General features: G+C 38.5%; 2 protein-coding genes across 2 annotated transcripts; one reads left to right on the top strand and one right to left on the bottom strand.

The window, feature by feature from the left end:
• Positions 1-269: 269 nt before the first annotated feature.
• Positions 270-23,863, top strand: LOC131430487 (structural maintenance of chromosomes protein 4). The gene is made up of 5 exons (XM_058595517.1): positions 270-520; positions 587-2,480; positions 13,077-14,151; positions 22,623-23,222; positions 23,387-23,863. The coding sequence occupies exons 1-5, from the start codon at positions 397-399 to the stop codon at positions 23,726-23,728; spliced, it is 4,035 nt and encodes a 1,344-aa protein (XP_058451500.1). The 5' UTR covers positions 270-396; the 3' UTR covers positions 23,729-23,863.
• LOC131430488 (plasminogen receptor (KT)) lies at positions 14,168-15,716 on the bottom strand. The gene is made up of 3 exons (XM_058595518.1): positions 15,396-15,716; positions 15,100-15,340; positions 14,168-15,025 (listed from the first exon to the last, which is right to left on the bottom strand). The coding sequence occupies exons 1-3, from the start codon at positions 15,477-15,479 to the stop codon at positions 14,892-14,894; spliced, it is 459 nt and encodes a 152-aa protein (XP_058451501.1). The 5' UTR covers positions 15,480-15,716; the 3' UTR covers positions 14,168-14,891.
• Positions 23,864-25,507: the final 1,644 nt, after the last annotated feature.

Raw genomic sequence — 25,507 nt, 5'->3', positions numbered from 1 at the left:
CAGAGATGCCATGTCTGTAGATTTGTCTGTTAATCGGAAACTATCTTAAATCTGCAGATTTTTGAAAATCATTTTTCTCGTAGACATTCGTTTAAATTTAGGGAATTTTCACATGACCGCGGTCTGTTTTTACTCGTTAAACCGTTTCCATGCATTATTCTATGTAGAGAATTCAAAGTTTGCAGACTTTTTCAACCCTGCCTGAATTAATTTTAAACTTTCACCTGGCATCTCTGGTTGAAATTTTTTTTAAATAAACGTCAAAATAGTCAAACAGCCTGATGATGCCTCCAACAGTTTCTTGTTTTGCCGATCTATAACAGCAGTTTTGTACAATTTGTCCAGTGTTTCGAAAGTAAAAGAGAAAGAATTGTTCCTCAGGCATTATAAGAAACAATGAGTAAAAATAAGCGTCGCTCGGGAGGAGCACGGGATGCTTCTCCCAAGGCACCACAACCTCCGGCGGAATCAATGGAAGTGGACGTTGATGATGACGCCAATCTCTCAGAAGATGAAGAAGGTGAGATTTTGATGATGCTGATGGTAGTGTAGTTTTGATAAACGTTTTTGCTTCGCTCTACTACAGGAGGAACTCGCGTCGGAGGCATCTACATTCCACCACCGGTGCCACCATACTGTTCGACAGAGTGCAAAGGACCACGGTTGATTATTACAAACATTTCGAATTATAACTTCAAAAGTTACGCTGGACACGTAACACTAGGTCCATTTCATCAGCGGTTCTCAGCCATCATCGGACCGAACGGTAGCGGAAAAAGTAACGTGATCGATTCAATGCTTTTTGTGTTTGGATATCGGGCACAGAAGATTCGTTCGAAAAAATTGTCGGTTTTGCTGCACAGTTCCTCGAAGCACCCCAATACGCAAACCTGTACGGTGGGGGTGCACTTTCAGCGAATTGTTGATAAGGAAGACGGCTCGTTCGAGGTGGTACCGAATTCGGAGTTTGTCGTAGCCCGAACAGCTTCCAGAGACAATTCCTCGTATTATACGATCGATAACAAGCGAGTACATTTCAAGGAGGTTTCCAAACTGTTGAAACAGCACGGTATCGATTTGGACCACAATCGATTTTTGATTCTGCAGGGAGAGGTAGAGTCGATTTCGATGATGAAACCAAAAGCGCTGACCGAAAACGATTGCGGCCTTCTGGAGTATTTGGAGGATATCGTTGGAACGACCAGGTACAAACAACCACTGGTTAAAATCAATGAGCGCGTTGAGATGCTAAACGAGGAACGTACGGAAAAGCATAATCGTTGCAAATTGGCCGAACGGGAGATGAAGGATCTGGAGAAACCGATGCATGAAGCCGTCGAGTATCTGAAGCTGGAAAATTCTCTTACCAGAACGAAAAATCAGCAAATTCAGAAATATCTCAGTGAGCAACGCAAGAAAATCGGCGAATTAGAAGCGGACCGTGACAAAGCGAGCGGTAGTCTTAAAAAACATGACGACTCCTACGAGGCACTGAAAAAAGAACGATTGGAGAAAGAGGCCTTGGTGAAAGAAGAGATTAAGCAGTACGACGGGTTGGTGAAGAAGAAAGAAGAAAAAGAGTCCGCTTTGAAGTCATCCCTCGATAAGTATACTAAAGTGCAGGCCAATATGAAGGCCACAAATGAACGACGTAAAAAAACGATGGCTCAGATTGAGACGGAGAATAAGAAGCTTCTGGAATTGAAGGAGGTTCCGGAGAAAAATGCGAAAGAAATTACCGAATCCGAGAAGAAAATCGAATCATTGACTAAGCAAAAAACAGAAGTCGAGACAAAATTGACGGCCAATTTGGAAACCCTGAAAGACGAGACGAAAGCACTGTTGGAAGAGAAAGAAAAACAACAAACGGAACTGATCGATTTGAAGAAAGCAGTCGACGACAGCAAATCCGCGCTGTCGCTGGCAGAATCGGAATTGAAAATCTGTCAACACAACGAAACTACGGAGAAGCGCAAACTAGAAACTCTGAAGTATTCGTACGAGGAGTCCAAAAAAACGTACGAGGAAAAGCGAGTCCGTTTGCAAGAGTTGGAACAAAACCTACCCCAGTTGCGAAACGATCTTCAGTCGGCGCAGGGCAAACTGCAGGAAAATGTGACCGAAGAGCGGGAACTTCGTCAGCAGTTGCGTGGTGTACAGGCAAAGCTGCAGGAATCGATGTCGGCCATGCAGGCGACCCGGTCCCAGGGGAAGGTGTTGGATGCACTGATGAAGCAGAAAAACGAAGGTCGCATTCCAGGCATTCTCGGACGGTTGGGAAATCTCGGTGGGATCGATTCCCGTTACGACGTTGCCATCTCGACCTGCTGCGGTCAGTTGGATTTCATCGTGGTCGAGAAGGTAAACGATGCTCAGGCGTGCATCGATTTCCTAAAAAAGCACGACATCGGCCGGGCTTCGTTCATTGCGCTGGAGAAGATACAGCAGTACCAGCAGTATTGTCACAGCCGAATTCAGACGTAAGTAGATTTTGAGGGTTTTGAGTTGGTAATTTTATTTATATTATGTTTGGGTTCCGAACCGCGTTTGCCGTCTAGCAGGCGTATCGGAGATATCGATATTTTAGTGTATTCCTCCTATTAATAATTAGAAAAAATGGCAGTATTTTCGAATTCAAAACAATAACTCCTGGAGGAACATAATTTATTACATTCATATACCATACGAATCAGGTCGTCGAGATCAGCAAAAGAGTGTGATAAATAATGAGCAAAACAAATCATGATCTGGAGGAAATAGCATATTTTAAAGTTATTTTACATGATAAAAAATTCTTGAAAATTCCTCTTCCATTTGGACTGATTTTGCCGAAATTTAAGCGTATGGCACTTTACATCAATGGGTATAAATTCAAACATGTTTCTTCTACGACTGTGATAATTGCAACATAAATTCAGGCTTTATGTTTTAAAACATGAAGATTTGAAATATAAATAGAATGGTGAGGTGAACGTATGTTTACGCGATTTAAACTGATGTCTTAAATGCCATATGCTTTTGAGTACCAAAAAAGTGATAAACACGGCGAATTTCTTTTAATCTGAATCATTCATAATTCAAATATTGTTTTTCCGAAGATTGACGAAGATTAAAATAATTTGTTGAACTCTATTGCCCCGGATTTGATTTTTTGTTTGAGAATTCACTTAAAGAAAACAAACACCCGTGAATTAAACCTCGGAAATCAAACTTCATGTTGAATTTTTACCAATACCGTTGAATGATTTTTGTTATTTTGTATGGACAATGGAATTTTCCACTGAAAAAGTCACCAATGGATGCTAGATTTACAATTTGGCGCGAAACGAGTTGCATAAGTGCTTGATCGTCGAAGAAAAGAATACTAGATCGTTGAAAACATTTTTTTAATGGCAACAAGATGTTTTGTGTGGAGATTTCACATGCATACTTGATCCACATGATTCTTCATTTCGAACAACGTGCTAAATTGAGTATTACAATTATTGCTTGCAAAATGACTGGCGGAATGCATATGACTGTTCTAGAAATACCGTTGTAGGTCGGAGAAAAAGTTCTGATATCGTTCACCAGTTGATGGATTGTGTGTAATGGAATCAGATGAATAATATTGGTCGTTGTGAATCAATGAAAGGTTTGTGCTGTAGAAGCGCTAAGGTCAAACTAAGAGATTTTCCTTGCATTTTGTTTTCGAATGATTTAGATTACACAAAGCGCACATAATAACTAGTAATTAGATATAACTCGCTGCCTCTCAATGCATGAACCGTGAGAGAATTTTTCTACATTTTTTCGCATCACCTCATACTTTCAGTATTTCACGGCCCTTACCAAAATAGATACAGTTTTGCAATGATCGGCGCTGTGTGGAATTTACCAAGAGAGAATCGCAATTTGATAATTGTCGCAGAAAATCTAATCGATAATTCGACTTGATGATTCCTATGGTGTGGAGCATTCACAGACATTTTCATAGACACAACTCATACAAAGGTTAAATGCACATAGAATAAGCGGCAATAGTACAATGAAGTCTTTTTTTATGCGAGTTTACGTACCGCATAAAAAAACGCATAAAAAATCGCATAACTCTGAAACTTTGCATAAAAAACCGCAGAAGGGAAATTCTTCTAAAAAAAAACGCATAAAAAATCCGCATAAAAAGACCGCATAAAAAAAGACCTTAGTGTAAAATGTTTCAATCACAATTATTCACTGTCCGTATAGAATCGGATGGCAAAACGAGAGTTGCTTCAGATTGAATCTCTACAACAGGGTGCTAACCCGTGATGTTCAGACGGGTCATCGAGAGAAATTCGCTCTCGCACTGGTGTCCATTCTATGTTAAATGAGAACCATGCCGGTTTTTTGTTGCTGAGATGATATCCGTCTTCCTTTGATGGCTCTGATTGAATCGTGTGAAGAGTTGCTAGAGAGCGTTCTTTGATACGATAAAAGCCATTCTTTCTGAGAGGAATGTTCAAATTGGTAAGATCTATCTCAACTTAAAATGTAAGCGTCGTCCATCCAAGTTACCAAAAGTTCCTTCGTACCTAAAAATATCCATTTTATTAGAACTCTAAAGTACGTGTGGCACTTTTTGGCAACTTGAACTTACAGAACAAGTTCTGAGAAAACATTATCGATGCTTAAAAGATGTACACATTTTTACAACTATTTTGGGTGATGTTTCTCTTTTTGGGCTTATGTCGAATGTGTGTCGAATTCCGTTGATTGTAGGTTAAGTAATCAGGAAAATATTGGAGAGAATCGTTAACCACTTAGTCGTTTGACAACTCTGCTCTCCGAACACATAAATGCGAACAAATAATTTTTGGGCGACACGAAGTTCGACGGGTCAGCTTGTTTAAAATATTTATGTGGATCAATACAACTTGTGTTGTTGTATCTATGAAACAAATTAAACAAAGTGGTTGAACAACGATTTTTTTTTATTTTCGTTAAATGATGTTCCGAAATTACAGTCGAATTTATTTTTCGGTTTACGTTAGCTCTCGGAATATTATTCAAACAATAACAGGCATATCAAATATGTAAGAATATTTTCAGATATATTCAAACAAAATGCATCCTTGACGCATAGTTGAATTAGCAATCTTTTATGATGCCAATTTTTGTTTGTTCATTATCTTAATTTTGTTAATTCTTTGTATGCCGGTGGGTGGAACAAAACAATTATGAAATGAGTATGCCTCAGGATCAAGGAAACATTTTAAGTAGTTCTTGTTTTTCAATGTCAATCACTGTCAATTCAATCACTTCGGTTGTGTTTTGAAAACGGTGTAAGTTTTTGTTCTCTCGTACACGCTATACGAAACTGAACAAAGCACGCTGTGTGCTTCGTTCGCAAAGGCGGTGATGTTTTCTTCTTCCGTACCAGCCCGTACCGGATTTGCATCGTCATTTTGTATGACGGTTTGAAAGTTTTGATACTTATCGCCCGCCGAAATTGCACAGTATATTTTGAGACAATGAAAAAAAATTGAAATTTTCAGATGGTGACGTACGAAAATAGTTTTGATCCGTAATTTTAACTATATCAATGTGCGACTAATTGAAAATAATACCATTTTTAGTGCATTGCAGGGTTTTTCCTCGAATTATGTATGGCATCACTGCCAATATAAAAGGGTGATATTACCTAGAGTGACTATAATCAGAGTGGCGACAGCTGTTCGTTTGGAATGACAGCTCCCAGTTCCAAACGAACAAACGACCTGTCAATTCAATGTAAAGCTAATGGAATGTTTTGAATTGTTGCCAAAATTACGGATGAGATGTCGTCACTCTGGTTATAGGCACTCTAATATTACCAATACTAAAGCAGGCCGGCAAACTTTTGTCGTGAATACGATTTACTTTACTATGGGGCGCCTTTTCAAAATTAGCCATATGGAAGAATGGGCAAAACTTAATCGTGAATATCTCGACTTGTGTTAATGGCAGCAACATAATTCTTTCACTATTTCATCAAAAATATGATCAGGAATTTAGGATAATATTTTGAAAAGTGTGAGATAACCACAAACAAATCAAAAATTAAGTTTTCTGAAAATTTTACAACAACACGGAAAACTCTTTACTTTTCCTTGGGTTTTTCGCGCAAGGACGACGAATTTGAGGTAGTCTGGCACATATATTCACACTATCGATCAACTATCAATTCGAATTCGAAAGTGTAAAGAAATCGTGTCAGTTTAATTCGTATTCACGACATCCAGTTATGTCTCTGACATTACACACCAGTACTTTTTGTCGTGAATACGACTTACTTTACTATGGGGTGCCTTTTCAAAATTAGCCATATGGAAGAATGGGCAGAACTTAATCGTGAATATCTCGACTTGTATAGGGTGATTTTTTAAGAGCTTGAGAACTTTTTTAAACAATAAAACGCATAAAATTTGCAAAATCTCATCGGTTCTTCATTTTAAACGTTAGATTGGTACATGACATTTACTTTTTGAAGATAATTTCATTTAAATGTTGACCGCGGCTGCGTCTTAGGTGGTCCATTCGGAAAGTCCAATTTTGGGCAACTTTTTCGAGCATTTCGGCCGGAATAGCCCGAATTTCTTCGGAAATGTTGTCTTCCAAAGCTGGAATAGTTACTGGCTTATTTCTGTAGACTTTAGACTTGACGTAGCCCCACAAAAAATAGTCTAAAGGCGTCAAATCGCATGATCTTGGTGGCCAACTTACCGGTCCATTTCTTGAGATGAATTGTTCTCCGAAGTTTTCCCTCAAAATGGCCATAGAATCGCGAGCTGTGTGGCATGTAGCGCCATCTTGTTGAAACCACATGTCAACCAAGTTCAGTTCTTCCATTTTTGGCAACAAAAAGTTTGTTAGCATCGAACGATAGCGATCGCCATTCACTGTAACGTTGCGTCCAACAGCATCTTTGAAAAAATACGGTCCAATGATTCCACCAGCGTACAAACCACACCAAACAGTGCATTTTTCGGGATGCATGGGCAGTTCTTGAACGGCTTCTGGTTGCTCTTCACTCCAAATGCGGCAATTTTGCTTATTTACGTAGCCATTCAACCAGAAATGAGCCTCATCGCTGAACAAAATTTGTCGATAAAAAAGCGGACTTTCCGAATGGACCACCTAAGACGCTGCCGCGGTCAACATTTAAATGAAATTATCTTCAAAAAGTAAATGTCATGTACCAATCTAACGTTTAAAATAAAGAACCGATGAGATTTTGCAAATTTTATGCGTTTTATTGTTTAAAAAAGTTCTCAAGCTCTTAAAAAATCACCCTATATTAATGGTAGCAACATAATTCATTCACCATTTCATCAAAAATATGATCAGGAATTTAGGATAACATTTTGAACAGTGTGAGATAACCACAAACAACTTAAAAATTAAGTTTTCTCAAAATTTCAAAATATTGCGGAAAACTCTTTACTTTCGCTTGGGTTTTTCGCGCAAGGACGACGATTTTGAGGTAGTCAGGCACATATCTTCAACTGAATGCGTATAAAAGGGTAACCGTGGTGAAAATCGATCATTTCTTTTCGTGCGTTCGATGGAAGCAGACGTCGTGGGAGTTATACCTTCAACCAGCAGCGACGGAGAGAGCGCCTTCTGCGTGGTTAAAACCTCAAACGCTCAGGTAGCAACTTTCATTCGCTTGCTGGCCTTCAAGGCGAGCAGACTGCCATCGCGAGAGTTAAACCATCAACCAGCAGCGACGGAGAGAGCGCCTTCTGCGTGGTTAAAACCTCAAACGCTCAGGTAGCAATTTTCATTCGCTTGCTGGCCTTCAAGGCGAGCAGACTGCCATCGCGAGAGTTAAACCATCAACTAGCAGCGACGAAGAGAGCGCCTTCTGCGTGGTTAAAACCTCAAACGCTCAGGTAGCAATTTTCATTCGCTTGCTGGCCTTCAAGGCGAGCAGACTGCCATCGCGAGAGTTAAACCATCAACTAGCAGCGACGAAGAGAGCGCCTTCTGCGTGGTTAAAACCTCAAACGCTCAGGTAGCAATTTTCATTCGCTTGCTGGCCTTCAAGGCGAGCAGACTGCCATCGCGAGAGTTAAACCATCAACTAGCAGCGACGAAAAGAGCGCCTTCTGCGTGGTTAAAACCTCAAACGCTCAGGTAGCAACTTTCATTCGCTTGCTGGCCTTCAAGGCGAGCAGACTGCCATCGCGAGAGTTAAACCATCAACTAGCAGCGACGAAAAGAGCGCCTTCTGCGTGGTTAAAACCTCAAACGCTCAGGTAGCAATTTTCATTCGCTTGCTGGCCTTCAAGGCGAGCAGACTGCCATCGCGAGAGTTAAACCATCAACTAGCAGCGACGAAAAGAGCGCCTTCTGCGTGGTTAAAACCTCAAACGCTCAGGTAGCAACTTTCATTCGCTTGCTGGCCTTCAAGGCGAGCAGACTGCCATCGCGAGAGTTAAACCATCAACTAGCAGCGACGAAAAGAGCGCCTTCTGCGTGGTTAAAACCTCAAACGCTCAGGTAGCAACTTTCATTCGCTTGCTGGCCATCAAGGCGAGAATACTGCTATCGCGGGAGTCAAACCAGCAGCGACGAAGAGAGCACCTGCCATCATTTGGTTTTCGGTAGTCGTAACAAGAAGTTCAATTTTCAGATTTTAGTTCCGCAATATAGGTTTAGAATTCAGAGCCTGCGTGCTGAAACTGGATTCTGGAACTGTATTCCGGAACTAATTTGAGTTTCGAAATTGCAATTCTAGAATTGAAACTGGATTCTGAGTCTGTTATTGGTTCTAAATTTAGTTCTTGAACTCAGAATCCAGTTCTTTATTCCAGACTTCTTCTATTCGGTTCTTTTTAGAACCATAATAATACTCCTAAAGAATTATGCGGAAATTTACTTTACTGTACTCTATAAAACCCATTCTGGTAGTCATGGCGAAAAATCGTCTTCATGTTTTAGAGCTTAGTTCTGGAATATGGGTTTAGAATTTAGTCTGCGTGCTGAACTAACTCAAATCGTCACCATTTTTTTATTATAAAGAACTATACTGCTTATTTCATAATATTTAATTGCGTTTCAGAATGTTGAATGTAACTAATCTGTAATTTAGTCTAGGCGCATCGTTTAAATTTCTAGTAATGAAAGAGGGGAAAGTTGCACAATTCAAACAATCGATGAACTACCAATTCGAATTCGGAAGCATAAATAAAGCGTGTCATATTCGTATTCACGACATCCAGTTATGTCTCTGACATTACACACCCGTATATTTTTATCGTGGATTTTTGGAAAATTTTCAAAACCAGAACTGTGAGTTATTCAAAGGTTTTATAATAAAATGTTTAGATTAGAGGATAAGATTACCGGTGAAGAACAATTCATAAGTGTTTCTTACTTATGTCACAGAGCTATAAACAGCAGTTGAAATCTTAAGGTGAGTGAAAAATAATAACATTCTAAGAAGAAAACTTCTAATGAAGGTCCGAAAAAGTTTTGCACAAATCATTCTTCAGAGTTGATAGTTCATCGTAAACATATATCAATACGATGAGTGATTATGTCACCAAATTGCAATAGCAATTCTGCGCAACATATTTACCCCTACGCGTAAAAAAATGTGTTTCATGGTTTGTTTACATCTAAAGCAGGGCAAAATAGTGGAAGGTTGAGTGGGAGGGTAGGTGGTTTCTTGGTTGCCATTTGTGGCTCGCTTCCATGGTCACCTTAACGCGCTGTAATACAGGAACCGAAAGTCGGATCGGGATAATACTCAATAGCGATCTATCTTTCATTTGAATTTAAGCTTGTGAATATCGGTTCAGCTATCGCTGAGAAAATTGAAATTTGAACTGCTCTGCACTGACGAGTCGAAGACGAAACGTAAAGAATAGTGAAATCGGTTATGTGCCCGAAGCGCAAAAATAGCTTTCAGTCAAATACCAAAATAACAATGTTTTACCCTATAATTCCAGAGCCGGAAGTCGGATCCGGATGAAATTTAATAGCAACTTATGGGACTATAAGATTCTTCATTTGAGCATAAGTTTGTGACATTATTTGATACACACACAGACATGTCGAATAGTGTAGGACACTTGGTTCTCCGGGCCAATTTTTACTGATCGATTTTTCAAGTGATTGCATAACCTTTCTATACGAGAAAGGCAAAACTGACCGCGACCGATTATATGACTAAATAAATAGTGGCACTTCGGGCAACCGGATGCACCTAGCTTTACGAGTTTCTGAAAGTGGATGTTTCGTGCGTTGTATTTTCAATAGGATATAGGGTAACGGCTCCCTATTTCATCTGAGCTCCTATTTCCATCTCATCCCTTCACCTCATTACTTTGAACATGAATAATATTTTACAACCTACCTGAACCAAACTGTAAAATGTTTTAAAATGATTATAAAAGCTATTGTCACACTTTCCTATTGAAAAAAATGGTTTTAAATTCGTCGGTGATCGTTTTTTCATTTAAAATAAACTCACTTTTCAATTTATGACACATTTTCGTCTCAAGATTTACAGTTCGTCATGTTTCTGAATATCTACTAATCGATTCGTCTCAAAACATGATCACTTTTTCACACAATTACACTACCATTGAATGCTGGATGACTTCATAATTAGTAATGTTCACTTGCTACTTGTTTAATTAACGATTTAATACTTCAAAAACTATCCGACAAACAATAAAAGTCTTTAAAAATATGAGATGAAAGTTTTTCACTTAGTTCACTTGATTGCGCTTTGTTTACATCTCATTTGGTTTCGCAAAGTTGCCAAGTTATCTCATAATGTTACAAAACAAAAATTGTTTTTCTTCTGCAAAATCTCATCAAAAAGTATGTTTTTTGGTATCCGTGACATTAGTTTAATTATATTATTGATATTACTATTTCAATAAAACTGTTTCAGCTTCGAATATTACCAGAAAGAACGTGTTGAATACTAATGAAATAACCATTGTGGCAAATCTAGTAGCACTGGTTTCATTCCGCTATACGTCAACACAACGCTGTGAAGTGTGTGTGTTTCATCGGCTGTGCACAGAGATGCCAGATATTAATATGTATTACGTTGCATAGAAACTCTATAATCTGGTCTATCTGTTTTCACTAATAAAATGATGTTAAATCTGTTTTCACTAATAAAATCTGTTAACATCATTTTATTAGTGAAAACAGATAGACCAGATATAGATTTTCTATGCAACGTAATACATATTCTATGAAAATATTTGGCTTCAAATAGTTCAAATTGGTTCCAAATTTTAATATAAATGTTTGTCAGTGTTCATAATCAATTATCTACATAAAAGATTTCCACTTTAACATGTGATTTGTCCGTTGATTAATAAACTTTTAAAGAATCACTGCAATCAAATACTAACAGATACTCAGAGAGAAAAGTCTAATTTTCTACTTCTTTCTTTCTATGAACCTGTACAAATCTGTATTAAATTTAGGAAATCTTTACAAAATCGGTACTTTGATTTAAACCAGTATGCGAACGCAAAAATCTAAACATACATATAAATCTGTATAAATGGCATCTCTGGCTCTACACTTTGTTTTAAGAAAGGCTAATGAATAAATAGTAACAATCACAGTTTTGTTTTTATTTAAAGTTCACCAAATTAACTTTTCAGTAAAATTTTAAATTTAAAGCGAAAGGTAACGGAAACGACTGAAAAATTTTTAAACGTTGAAATGATTTCACACTGGTTCTAAAAATATCGTATATTGTCTCATAGTTTAGGCCGTTTATAAGAAGAATTCGGACATTTTGAACCTGAGAGTGTAATAGTGAAATATTTCGTTTTGATTGCTGTCGCCATTGCTAATTTATAGGATGAATAAAGGATCAACGATAGGATGGATAAAAATCCATTGAGATGAAATTAAGAGCAGAGTAGTGAACATTTCATAAGTGTTTTTTGCTGTTTTATGAACATTATTTTAATTTCCAAGGAATGTGAATCAAATCTCAATGTGGAGCAAGGTGAATGAAGCAGTAATATGAAATAGTTATAGTGATTTTAGTGGCTAAATCGAGGTTTGAAGGCGATGTCCTTACAAATGAGATGAAATAGGGAGCCCTTACCCTACATAGCAATACACCACACGATAAAATTTAAGCGCTTTCTTGGTAACCGGCTACTGCTAGAGCAAAAAAATGAAAATATTATTCGGACATCTAATGATATACTATCCATTGCAGTGATGCATGTGGGAAAGCAGAGGATTCCATCGTTTCTGAAGGGTGTGGTTTTAAGAGTTTGCTGATTTGAAATTTAAATAAAACACATGCCAAATTATGAAATGGTTAATTTTTTTTATTTGGTAGATAATTTAAATGTGATTTCGCGCACATTGCCGCTACGATTATTTTTCATAAAGGTCATTCTAGAGGTTCATTTTTGGCCTCTTTTGTAGTATTTGAGGGCGTATTTCAGCAATGACACTTTGGATATTGGTTTCCAAAGCATAGATCGTTGCTGGTTTTCCGCATAAACCAATGCCTTCACGTATCAATGGTTGACAAACAAGGAGGCCAACTCAATTGTCGTTGAAATGTTCTTTCAATAAGTCCGCCGCAGTATGGCATGTGGCACCATCCTGAATCTTGAAGATCTAGCAACAAAAAATCATTAATCATGGTTCTGTGTCGTATTTCATTTACGGTAACGCGTCGTCCTTTCTCATTTTTAAAGAAATATGGACCGATGATTTCACCAGCTTATAGACCGCACCAATCATTTATCGGGATGCGGTGTGTGAATTATCTTTGCTCCAAATATGACAATTTTGCTTGTTGACGTAAATCCATTCAACCAAAAATGCGGCTCATCGCTGAAGAGAATTTTTCACTATACATAGTTTCCATTGAACACTGATTTTAAAAATATCATTTTCCACGATTTGGAAGCGTAGTTCTTGAGTTAACCTATTCATGATGATTTGCCAAACAATACTGAGTAGAGACAGCTCTTTACACTGTCAAAACACCTTTCAGACAATGAAATAATCCCTATTGAAAAAAATAAATCTCCTAAAAATGATTCTTTTTTTTGTTTCAGACCCGAAAACGTTGACCGCCTGTTCGACTTGGTACGGGTGGAAGATGAACGCGTACTGCCGGCGTTTTATTTCGCCCTACGGGACACGTTGGTCGCTGACAATCTGGATCAGGGTCAACGAATTGCGTACGGTGCCAAACGTTACCGCGTGGTGACGCTAAATGGCGATGTGATCGAAACGTCCGGTACGATGTCCGGTGGTGGTCGCTCGATGCAACGGGGCCGAATGGGCACCAAAGTGCAAACCAAAACGTCCGCTTCGGATACGCCCAAATCCAACAAAGAAGTCGAACATCTGCAAGTGAAGGCACAGGAGCTCCAGTCGCAGATTAACTTCCTGCAGGAACAGCAAGGGGAGTTGGAACAAGAAATTCAAAAATTATCCGCTCAACTTAAGCACCAAGAAAGTGAAACCAAGCGGCTGAAGATGGATGTCAACAGTTTGACGGAACAGTTGCCTCGTCTGAAGGAACAAGTGGAACGGCAGGAGGATCGGGTGGCCCAAACTCATTCGGACCCAGAAAAAGTTCAAGCTTTGGAGGCAAAGGTCAAGGAATGCAAAGCAGAACACAAAACTTCCAGCGATGCTGCGAATACCATCCAGAAAAAGGTCGATCAGATAACGGCCCAAATCACCGAAATCACCAAAAGCAAAGTGAAAGATCTGCAGACGAAAATAAGCAACCTGACGAAACAAATCGACAAACTGACAACCAACATTTCCAAGCTGACGGTGGAAATCAAAACTTCGGAGCGGAACGTTAAAAAAACGCAAGACAAAATCCACAGTATGGAAGAGGAAGTGGTGGCCGCCCAGACCGCCATTCGCCAGGGCAACGACGAACGGGAAAAGCTGGACGAAGAAGCCACCGAATTGAAGCGGGAAATCGACGAACTGCAGCTGGAAATCCAGAAAGCCCACGACGGTTCGTCCAGCATCAAGAAGGAAATCGTTGCCATCCAGAAGCAGGAAGCCGAGGGCAAAATGAAACGGCTGGAACTCGAACAAATTCTGCAGGCGATCGAGAAGAAGCTGGCCGAAGTGCGCGACACCATCCCGCACTGGAAGAATAAGGTAAACTGATTTTATTTATTCGTTTTCGAAGTGTAAAATAGTTTTATTTCGATCGTAACACGTTGCAAACGTTCATGGTAATCAATGGTCGTTTCCGGTAACAAGTCAAATTTGGCTTAGCTATATAACGTGTAATACTTGGACACTAAAGAGCTGTTCAACAGAGGAAAGTGTATTCCCTTTTAATTGTTTATTAGTTTTTTGAAACATTTGGACGATTTGCATCGGTGTTAATTTTAGTTAATGCACGGAAAGTTATTGTTTTTCATTATAATGTTTAGAACTCTATACGCTTATGATGCTAAAATATGATATTTATATGGTAAGTTTTTCTTATGTTTTCTAATGTTGAATGTGTTTCAAAAATCAGTCAGCACGCCTACCAATTAGTTTCAGTTTAGTTATTCAGTATTGGAACGAATACTGAAAGATTCTTTTAGTGATACTCGGAGAAGTATGAACATTGAGAACAGAATAGAGTTTACAACAAATCGAAAGATGACATCAAGAATCGAACGTTCAACAAGATATGTAATGATGTCAGATGCCAAAACACATATCAGTTTAGAAGAGAGATATTTTCTATATGACGTTCATGATATTTCCCGTTCCATTTGCTTGCGGAGTGACATAATCGCATCGCTGTATTGAAGCCGTGAGTTGCCTACGTGAGCATTGTGTCGTGTGCTTGTGCGGTGTCTTTCACTGCCCTTCGCTTGGTCCCCCATCGCTTCTGCATCCTACAGTTGATGCGGATGCAGACGGATTTTATCATCATTTTCCATACGGGCCGTGTCGATTTCCGACACCGTCGGTAATCCGCTGGGCCACTCGAGCAGGTCTGGTTCGTGTTGCATTATCATTTCCGCTTCGGCTATCAATAATGCAAAGCAGAGTTCGTTAGAGAACACCACACAACACACTGATTTATCAGGGTGTGTCACTCACCAATTATCCGGTGAACTTTGGTCCCGTACGCCAGATCGGCATAGTAAGCCACCAGGAAAGTCAACGGCACGATTGGTGCTAGAACAGTCAGTCTACGGGTTGTGTTGTACCGTCCGATGAAGCCAACGGCCGAGATGCAGTAGAACGAAGACAGCCAATAGAACAGCTCCCTGGCCCGTGATATCTCCATTGCCGCTTCGCGTTCCTTGATCTGATAGTGCATCTGGATCCAGCGTTCCATCTATCGGAAAAATCGAGGATACTCAATTCATCTATTCCTAAACATTGACAATCACCTTTATTTTGTTCATTTCGGAAATATATTCCTGGTTCTTTTTCAACACTTCCGTTCCCGTTGGGTGTGAAAAAAAGCTCCCCATTATGATTCGATTGCTCACTTTTTTTCTGTAACGGCAGAATTCGACTTTTCGTTAAACCTCTTGTATAATCTAGCTCTAAATTTCTCTGGAATACTAGTGAAACAATGACGACGATGTTTCGAAACTTGTGTTGATCTATAGTATCTATGACTCAAACATGTAATAGCACATGTTTTGTGTATAATGCGCAGACGCCGCACTTCCGGTATCCTTGTCTTGTGAATGCAACATCACTGTCTGTTATTATCTGTCGCTGTTCTGTGCATGTACAATAAAAAAACTGCATTGATAATGATTTATTCTGACTATACATACATAACAGGACTGTTAATGCAATAGGCAAGGATTGTTGCCAATTCTCTTGATTTTTTTTGCGGCGCGCGAAAAAAAAAAGTTTCATTTCTGTTAGCACTTTTATGCTGTGCTTTCGCTACTGAAATTTATCTATTTTGAATTAGTTGATTTTCTATCGATTATCCTTAACCATGGTACTCTTTCAATTAGGGGATAATTTTACTGCGCGATCGAGGATCGGAAATTGTCTATTCGAACAATATAGTATTTTGAAACAATAACCGAGAATTTTTTTCAAAATTCGGGCTGTGAAAGAATGGGTAGAACTGAATGGTGAATATCTCGCGTTGTACTAAACGCAACAACATAATTCTTTCTCACTGGTATTATATTGTATTACAGTCACAATAAAAAGACGTGTTGATTGCTTAAAGGTTCAAACCAAAAGAGATCGACTCTTTATATTTTTATCATCATTACGCTTTTGCTATAAATTATATATGATCTGATATGTTTGCTATAATACTAATACATTGCAATCTTAATTTAATCTCGAAAGGGGTTCAACCCATTAGTCCGACACAACAATTCTCATCCCTTTAATTAAGGACCTATTAGCTATTTTCGAGCATTTTTGCTTTAATCATGACTCCTTTCTTTTTCAAAAATGAACTATATAAATGTAATAAATTTAAACACAAAACTATAATGAAACATTCGAAAATATTTGTTTTTCTTTCAGAACGCAAAAATTAACATTTGCCATTAAACTTCCATGCATCACTTTTTTTTTATAAAAAACGCCTCCAGCTTCATTCAAATATCAGGTTGTACTTAAATTGTGCTTTGTATCGCTCTCCTTTTACTTCGAGTTACTATCGGACTGCGCTTCAAATGCTTGAAACGTCTTCGATCGCCCTCCTCTTGCTCAGGAACTACAGGCACATCAGGAAACCAAGAAATTCATCATCAGAATCCGCTGTTTCTCTCGCTCTCTTGGCCCGCTGCATTGATATTCTCATTCGTGTACCCTCCGGTCCTTTTTCCATGATCTTCAGTTGTGAACGGTGCGCATTTAGGTTGTTTCTGCCGATGGAAATACGAAAAACATTAGTAGAAATTCTAGCAACATATTTAGCTTCAATCCATTTCTCAAGCATATTTTTGTCATGGTTTTTATAAAAAATTTGGTCTCATAGTTTCAACATGAGAAATGGATCTTGAACGGTGGAATTATCTAGATTTTCTATACTTTCGACAACCTCTTTGGCTGGATAGGTGATTAAATTGTCCTTGTAACTACTTTTTGGATGTAAAAGATCAGTTAACGTTTTAGGTTTAAAACAAAAAATCTTTCCAGAAGGGAGCGTCCCGTCTGTACTAGAAACAAAATTACGATAGTTCGATAAAAAATATATAATCTGGTCCTCAATATCGAGATCTTTAGTCAAAGGATCCAACAGAAATTTTTTAAAAACGTTTTTAGTTATTCCTACCATTCTTTCTGCTTGACCATTGCTACTAGGGTTGTACGGGGGACTTTTCGTTACCTTGATGTCTTGTCTTTCCACGAAGGACGTAAACTGGAAAGCATTAAAAGGAGGACCACCGTCAGTAACTAATACGTCTGGTAGTCCGAATCTAGCGAAAATTGAATTAAATTTACGAATGACTTTGGTGGCATCCGTTCCGGTAGTCGTTAAGCAGACCCTGTCAGCTTGGAGCGATCTCAATCTTCAGTTCAGCAACGCCATCGCACGGCGTCTCATTCAACATGTCATGTCAATTGTATGGGTGCGCAGTGCTGCTATTTTGGCGCGTACGAATTTGACATTTTTCTCCCCTACTTCTATGTACGTGATTCGATGCGGCCTCGCCTGAGGGCGCCATGGTCGCGAAAATGGATGTTGCCAAGGATTTGTTCAGGAGATGTGAGAGCTGGATATCTTGTTAATATGATGTCTTTGCATTAAGTCAATTTCCAACCATTTTCTATAGCTATCTACCACTAATAAAAAAGTTTTTTGAATAAAATAAAAAAAATCAGCATGTATGCGACTAAATGGCCGAATTGTTGGAATCCAACATGAATTACCGTTCGACTTAGGTATAACCGACATTTGAAAACATATCTGACATTGCTTAACATACCATTCTAAGTCCTCATTAATCCCCATCCAAAATATACAAACCCTAGCCGTTTGTTTCATTCGAACAATGCCAGCGTGGTTTGAATGAAGTAGTTTAAGAATTCGATCATGTAGTGCGGATGGAATAAAAACTCTATCTTGATATAAGAGACACCCTTCAACCAGATCAAACCTTAAAGAATAAGCCTTCTTCCATTGTCCCTCTATACTTAGTGGCCAACCCTTGTTAATGTAACCTACGATCTTAGATAAAAACTTATCCTTTTTTTTGTTTCCTTAGCTATAAGAGAATGATCAAGAGGAAAATCATTGAAAAAATTTATACTCCTAATATATTCTATATCAAGGTCCTTTGGAACCTCTACGTCCAAAGGAAACCTAGAACAAAAGTCTGCATTGCTCATTTGCGCCGAGGGTCGATATTGAATTTCATAGTCATATATTGCCATATCCATTATATATCTCTGAAGTCTAGTGACACAAAGTTGCATTTTTCCGTCCTTAACGAAAATTCCTAACAAAGGTTTATGATCCGTAAATATCGTAAATTTTTTTCTGAATGAAAATTTGTGGAATTTTTTAACTGTACACACTAGTGCAAGTGCTTCTAGGTGTAATATGGGGTACTTTTTTTGTGCGTCATTAAGCGAAAAAGATGTGAAATAAATTGGTTTTGCTTGTCCGTCCACTATGTGGGCGATCAACCCACCCAAACCATAGCTACAAGCATCGGTAATTACAACTGGATCATAATATTCCAAGATATCTGCCGAAAGTAGCACATTCTTACATTCCTGAAATGCCATCTGACTTTGCTCATCCCACACAAATTTAATATCTTTTTTAATAAATAGTAGAGAAGTGATAATTTAGTTGCTAATCCTGGAACAAATTTACCGTAATAGTTTACTAATCCGAGAAATGATTTTAGTTCCGACACATCTTTAGGAATTTTCGCATCTTTTATAGTAAGCAATTTATCTGGCAATGGCCGCAACCCTTTTGCTGTTATTTAATGTCCTAAATAAGGAAGTGAGTTTACAAAGAACTTGCATATTCGTAAATTTATTTTTATATTAGCAGCTTGAAGTCTAAAGATTAGTTGTTCATCTTTCAACACCAAGTCGGCTTCGTGACCTATAATTGGTTTGGAAAAATCACCATCGAAACTTTTAGGAAACTTTTCCTTTAGATCTCTTTCAAAATTACCCATGCTTTCAATGTTGTTGATCTCCGGCTGCAATGCGTTAATGGCCATAGCATCAGTAAAAATAGTCCTCCAGAGTGGAAAAAAGACTCTAACCAATTTCTACCCAGAAGAGTACGAAATTAGCTAAACAGTTCAAAATGATCAGAGTAACAGATTTTTCAATATTGTTAATCCTCGCTGTAACCCTAATTTGTCCATAAATTTTTAAACGCTGACCATTCACAACCACCAACCGACTAAAGCAATTCATAACCTCCAACTTCTTGAAATGCTTCCTATAGGTAGACAAACTTATCACAGAAACCGCTGCTCCACAGTCAATCTCCATATCGATTTGAGTGCCTTCTATTAAAGCGCCTATCACACAAGGACCTACATTTTCAGTTCCTGCTTTAATAATCCTACATGGATAGTCGTTATCTGAATCCTCGGAATCGTGAATATTTAACCGCTTAAAATCATAGCCCTCTTCTTTTTCAGAATGTTTCTGCTCTACAAAATTAACGACACGCCGGTTTTTTAGTTTAAAACAATTACGCTTAATATGGCCACGTTTTTGGCAAAATTACATATCACATTTGCATGCATGTGCTCTTCAAATTTTCTATTTCGCTGATACGGTGTGCGATTTTGATAATGATAACGATTTTTATCTGGAAGTTGTTCTCTACCTGAAGAGTGACTACGTGTACTTTCCAAACTATTGCTACGATACCTATGTCCATAATTACCTGGCTGATATCTACTACCATTTCCTAAATTCATTTCCTGCTCGCTATACGCTCTGCCCAAACGATATTTAACCGAATTTATACTTCTTGTACCTTCTTCGTGTCCACTAAGCGCTTTCATTCGTAATTTAGCCAGCTCAGTTCTAATAACAATTTGTTCTACTTCATCCAACAATATATCATCTTTCATTAGCAATTTCTGCTTTAATTCCTGATCTCGCAAACCAAATATAATAGCATCTTTAATGGCCTCATCCTTATGCGCCCCAAAACCACATTGAGCCGCAATAAGTTTTATACCTAAAACATAATTTTCTGCTGGTTCATCGTTACCTTGCTTTCTCATATGCAATCTGTGTCTATGCATCATGTTTGGTTCAATTTTATCGAACCTATTTTTTAACTTTTCAATCATATCTGCGTAATCAATGTTCGACACATCTTGTCCCGGATAAATTAGTTTCACTTCCTCGAAAACCACCGGACCACTCATTGTAATAAAAAGATTTCTCTTCATATTGTCTGCTGTATTATTTAATTGGTATAGAATGGACGGGACTGGACGTCGTGGTGAGGATCTTCTACCAACAGGAACAGATGTTCTGCATGACGTAAAGCCTCAAACGCTCAGATTGCACTTTCATTGCCTTCAACCAGCTGCAGTAAATACAGACTGTTCGGCATATATCCACCTCTTTGTTATAACTTCCAGTAGATCAAAACTACAATTGTATTTATTCTTAGAATATCAGGTGTACAACTTTGCTTCCGCCGTTTTCCGATAGGTGGCTGTACCGGCTGAGACTGGTTAAAATATATAGATGATAATGCCTTCAAAGTGAGTGTGTACAGTGCCTAAAGAATTGTCATCGCAGTTTCAGTGTCAGTTGCTCTTGTTTTCGTATTATTCACGCTCGAAAATGTCTGTTTATGTGCCCAATTCTCGCCATTTGCGGGAAGTTTTACTTTTCTGTTACAATTAGAAAAAAAAGCAACTGAAGCGCATCGAATGCTTTCAGAAACTTACGGTGATGCTGCTCTGAGTAAAGGAACGTGTCGGGAGTGGTTTCCACGTTTTAAAAATGGTGATTTCGATGTCGAAGACAAACATTATGGTGGAAGAGAAAAAACCTTCAAAGATGAATAACAATTTACTACGAGCTCTTAAAACCGGGTGAAACCATCACAGGAGATCGCTATCGAACGCAACTGATGCTCCTTAGTCGCGCGCTAAAAGAAAAGCGGCCACAGTATCAAAGGCAAAGTCATCCTCCAACACGACAATGCTCGGTCTCACGTCGCAAAAGTGGTCAAAAAGTACCTGGAAATGCTGAAATGGGAAGTCTTACCCCACCCGCCGTATTCCCCAGATGTCGCCCCTTCTGACTTCCACCTATTCCGTGAAATTTAGTGAAATTAACTTTGCTTCAGCAACTAAAACCACGTAAAACTAAAAACCACGTGCTTGCTTTCGTCACACCGTTCGGACTAGTTGGCATTGAATCAAAGCATGTTTATGTGTCATGTATGTCGTCATACCGAACTATTTACAAATTTTTGGTTTCCAACGCAAGCAAGCCACGTGGTCTGCACCACCTGTTTATATCACATTGGGCCGTAATGCCAGAGCAAACTTCGATGTCTTTTCTTACACAGAATAATTTCTAAGACATTTGGCATGTGTTTTTTTTATTTCGGAAATCCCAAAGTTTTTCCAAGTCCCAGTTAATTTAAAAAAAAAAACTTTTTTTTGAGATTACACAAGATCTGGACGTTTCATGCAATTTTAAGATATTCGACATCAACAAAAATTTCTTTAGCTTTGCATTTTTTTACGCAGATTTTCAAAATTATGTTAGATTACTTGTTTTGTCTTTGAATTACATGAAACGCCGAGATCTGTTATTCCGATTTTTTTTAATCAATTCTCTGACACTTAGAAAATGTTCGATATTTTCCAAAAAAAGAATTGTTGATTACACTAGGTTTCATGCCTCTCTAAGACATTGAAATTTCATGCCTCTCTAAGACATTTGGCATAAATAAAATTTCTTCAATTTTACGTTTTGTTTAATTCAATTGAAATTGAATTTCTGCACACACTGACGATCACTCTACTGCAGTAAATTTCACATTCTAACACACAACCTTTGCTGTCGCACCGAACGGGTATCATTCCGTCTTTCATTCCATTCTCTTTCTATCTTTTTTTGTTCAACCACCGTTAGTTTATTTCTTTAAGTAACAAATTATCTCATACATTTGAATAAAAGAGCAGCCTTCAAGTGAGGTTCATGTAAACATTCGAATTGGTTCAAGATAATGAATGAGAGGTAAACCAGTCATGATAACTGAAATATCAATTACAAAATAAACTTAAATTAATTGTCCCCTCTTTCAGTTTTCATTTTTAATATTTCGAAACACATCATAATACATTTCAAACAGTCGAAATTATAGATTTTAACTTGCTAGTAATAATTGAAAACTCACTTGAGAATCGCCACCCTCTATTCATAAAAATAAATACTTAAATATTCCCTACATCAATCGCACCAGAACTGCTACTGAATGAAATTTGAAACCAATTTTTCAATGGTATGATTGAAATACTGAAACGGCAATAGTAAGCATCGATCGTTATTAAAAATATATGAGTTAGGAATTCGTAATTTGGAGATAGTTTTTTAACGATTATAAGATTTATCCGATTTCTCGATTATATAACTAACTCAAATCATACTTCTCCATCTCTCAGCTGAAGCCACTCAAACTGCACGAGATACCCGGTGAACCGACCCCGGAACCGTTGCGGGAATACACCGAGGAGGAACTAGTCAGCTACAAGCTAGCCGACCTGCAGTACCAAATCTCCATCCAAGAGGAGAAGCTCAATTCGAGCAAACCGAATCTTTCCGTCATCGAGGAGTTCCTCAAAAAGCAGGAAGCCTATCTGCAGCGCGTTGCAATTCTGGAAGAAATCACCGCCAAGCGAAACGAAATGCGTCAGCTGTACGACGATGTGCGGAAGAAACGGTTCACCGAGTTTATGCAAGGTTTTCACATCATCACCAAGAAACTGAAGGAGATGTACCAGATGATTACGCTCGGTGGAGATGCCGAGTTGGAACTGGTAGACTCTATGGATCCGTTCAACGAGGGCATTGTGTTTAGCGTTCGACCACCGAAGAAATCGTGGAAAATGATCTCCAATCTATCGGGCGGAGAAAAAACACTTTCGTCGCTGGCACTCGTTTTCGCACTGCACTACTACAAACCCTCGCCTCTATACGTGATGGACGAAATTGATGCTGCACTGGATTTCAAAAATGTATCGATTGTGGCCCATTACATCAAGGTAACAACCATGAACTCATGCACCATAAGTTTTCTCTGGCAGAGCAGTTAATGACTGCGCTTTTATTTGATTAATATGATATTAATTTCATGGGATGTTCAGTTTTTCATCCCAAACGATTATTATGCTAAATCAACACTAATTTATTACTTCGACTTTCGCAGGAACGTACGAAAAACGCCCAGTTCATAATCATATCGCTTCGTTCGAACATGTTCGAACTGTCGGACTATCTGGTTGGCATCTACAAGGTGACGGACTGCACCAATTCGGTCACGATCAAAAATGATCCACCGAAGTTTCACTTTTCGGCCTCACAACAACAGCAGCAGTCGTTTGCCTTCAATCCGAACCTAAGTGTGCAGTCGGATCCGGGTGCGGATCATGGCGGTGACAAATCGAAGGATGGAACTGGTTCCCAAAATGAGAATATTACAGTGAACGTGACGGAACAACCGTCGATCTCAAGGTCCCAGCCGATGGAGGTATCGGTGGATGCTAATTAAGATTAAATTATTGTGTCGGTTGTGTGTGTATTTAAATTTCTATTGACGATCCTGACTACCATCAACTGTTGCTAGCTATAAGACATTATTTTTGAGTAACCATCAGAACAAGTACTTTTTGTATGAGACTTTGTCCGGCAATTGTTTCTATTCGCAAAAAGAAAAGCCAAATTGTCTAGCTGCCATTTTGCCTTGAACTCGCTTTTATGTCATCGTCTGCTAAAGGGCAACGAAAGAAGAAATGCGATTGAGTCTAAAATTAAATGTCGAGGACTAAAGGTTATTCTCGAGGCATGAGTCGGTAGTTTTTCCTTTTAACAGCTGTTTGACTTGCTAACGAAACGCGTCTTCCTCCTGTAGAGATTGCCGATTGAACTATCAATGATTGATGTTTGATAATCAATTTGGAGGTTTATTGTTGTTCCGATTCACTGAATCTACAACAGTTATATCGTTTTGTTGTCTACAGATGTCACTTAAAATCCTTTTTAAGCATATTTTCAATCCTACGCGCTTTTTTTCTGGTTGGGCCTCCCCGTTTGAGTGGTCCCGAACTGAACGTATACTTTTCTTTCGTGTTAAACATGTCTAATTTCGAGCCAAGTAAATTCGGCATGTAATGATTTTTTTGCTCTATCAAAAGAAAAAAACATCGGAAAGTCATCAATATTTGGTTGAGATCTTGCTTCAACCGTTAAATTTCGTGAACTTAAATCTTGCATTAAAACTTTAAACTCCACGAAAGTCTCCTGAAACCCACCATAACAGCATATTTCTGTCAAGTGGACCGTTCTTCAAAAGGTTTATAAAGCAAAGTGAAGAATCAGAATAAAGCAAAGTCTTGGCATTACATTTCTTTTGTGGAATTTGGCCTTTCTGTTTCAACAGACTTCGCAGTCGATTTTTAGTGTACAGAATCATTGCATGGCTAGTACTATGGATTCTACTGACACTAAGAATCCTTCCAGGTCGGGGCTCGAACATACGACAACTGGCTTGTAAGATTAGCGTAAACCTGCATCAAATCTTCAAATTCAAGTAGATTTTGACACCAGCTCTACGATCAACATTAAATTTATTCGAATGGAATGAATTCCACTGTGAATAAACTGTCATTTTGATAATATTTTTCTTGAATATGTGTGTGTCATGTCTGCTTTGAATCAAAGACATCATATTAACAAGATATCCAGCTCACACATTTCCCGAACAAATCATTGGCAACAACATTTTTTGCGAGCATGGCGCCCTCAGGCGAGTTCGCATCGGATCTCGTACACAGATGTAGGGGAGAGAAATGTCAAATTCGTGCGCGCCAAAATAGCAGCACTGCGCACCCATACAATTGACATGATATGTTGAATGTGACACCGTGCGATGGCGTTGCTGAACTGAAGATTGATTTCGCTGCAAGCTGACAGGATCTGTTTGAATGCAATCAGTAAGAATATATTAGATTTTAATTACGAGTTTGATGTTTTTTTTCTGAACGTAAAAACTTCATGCGCTTTATTTTGTCGTGAATACGACTTACTTTACTATGGGGTGCCTTTTCAAAATTTACCCTCTGAGAGAGTGATAAGTTTTTGATCGTGAATATCTCTTGTTGTATCTAACGAATCAACATAAATTTTGCTACACGCCATCGGAAATATGATCACAATTTCATGATAAAATTATCAGTTGTGTGACATAATCTCAAATAATTCAAAATTAAACTTTTCTGAAATATTTGGTATAAACGAGTATCAAAGGGGATAATCCATAAGGCGCGTTTGC

Source organism: Malaya genurostris, chromosome 2, assembly GCF_030247185.1.
Source record: "Malaya genurostris strain Urasoe2022 chromosome 2, Malgen_1.1, whole genome shotgun sequence".
NCBI classification, from domain to species: Eukaryota; Metazoa; Arthropoda; class Insecta; order Diptera; family Culicidae; genus Malaya; species Malaya genurostris.
Note: the sequence above shows the minus strand (reverse complement) of the source record. Positions and strands in the feature narration are given on the sequence as shown.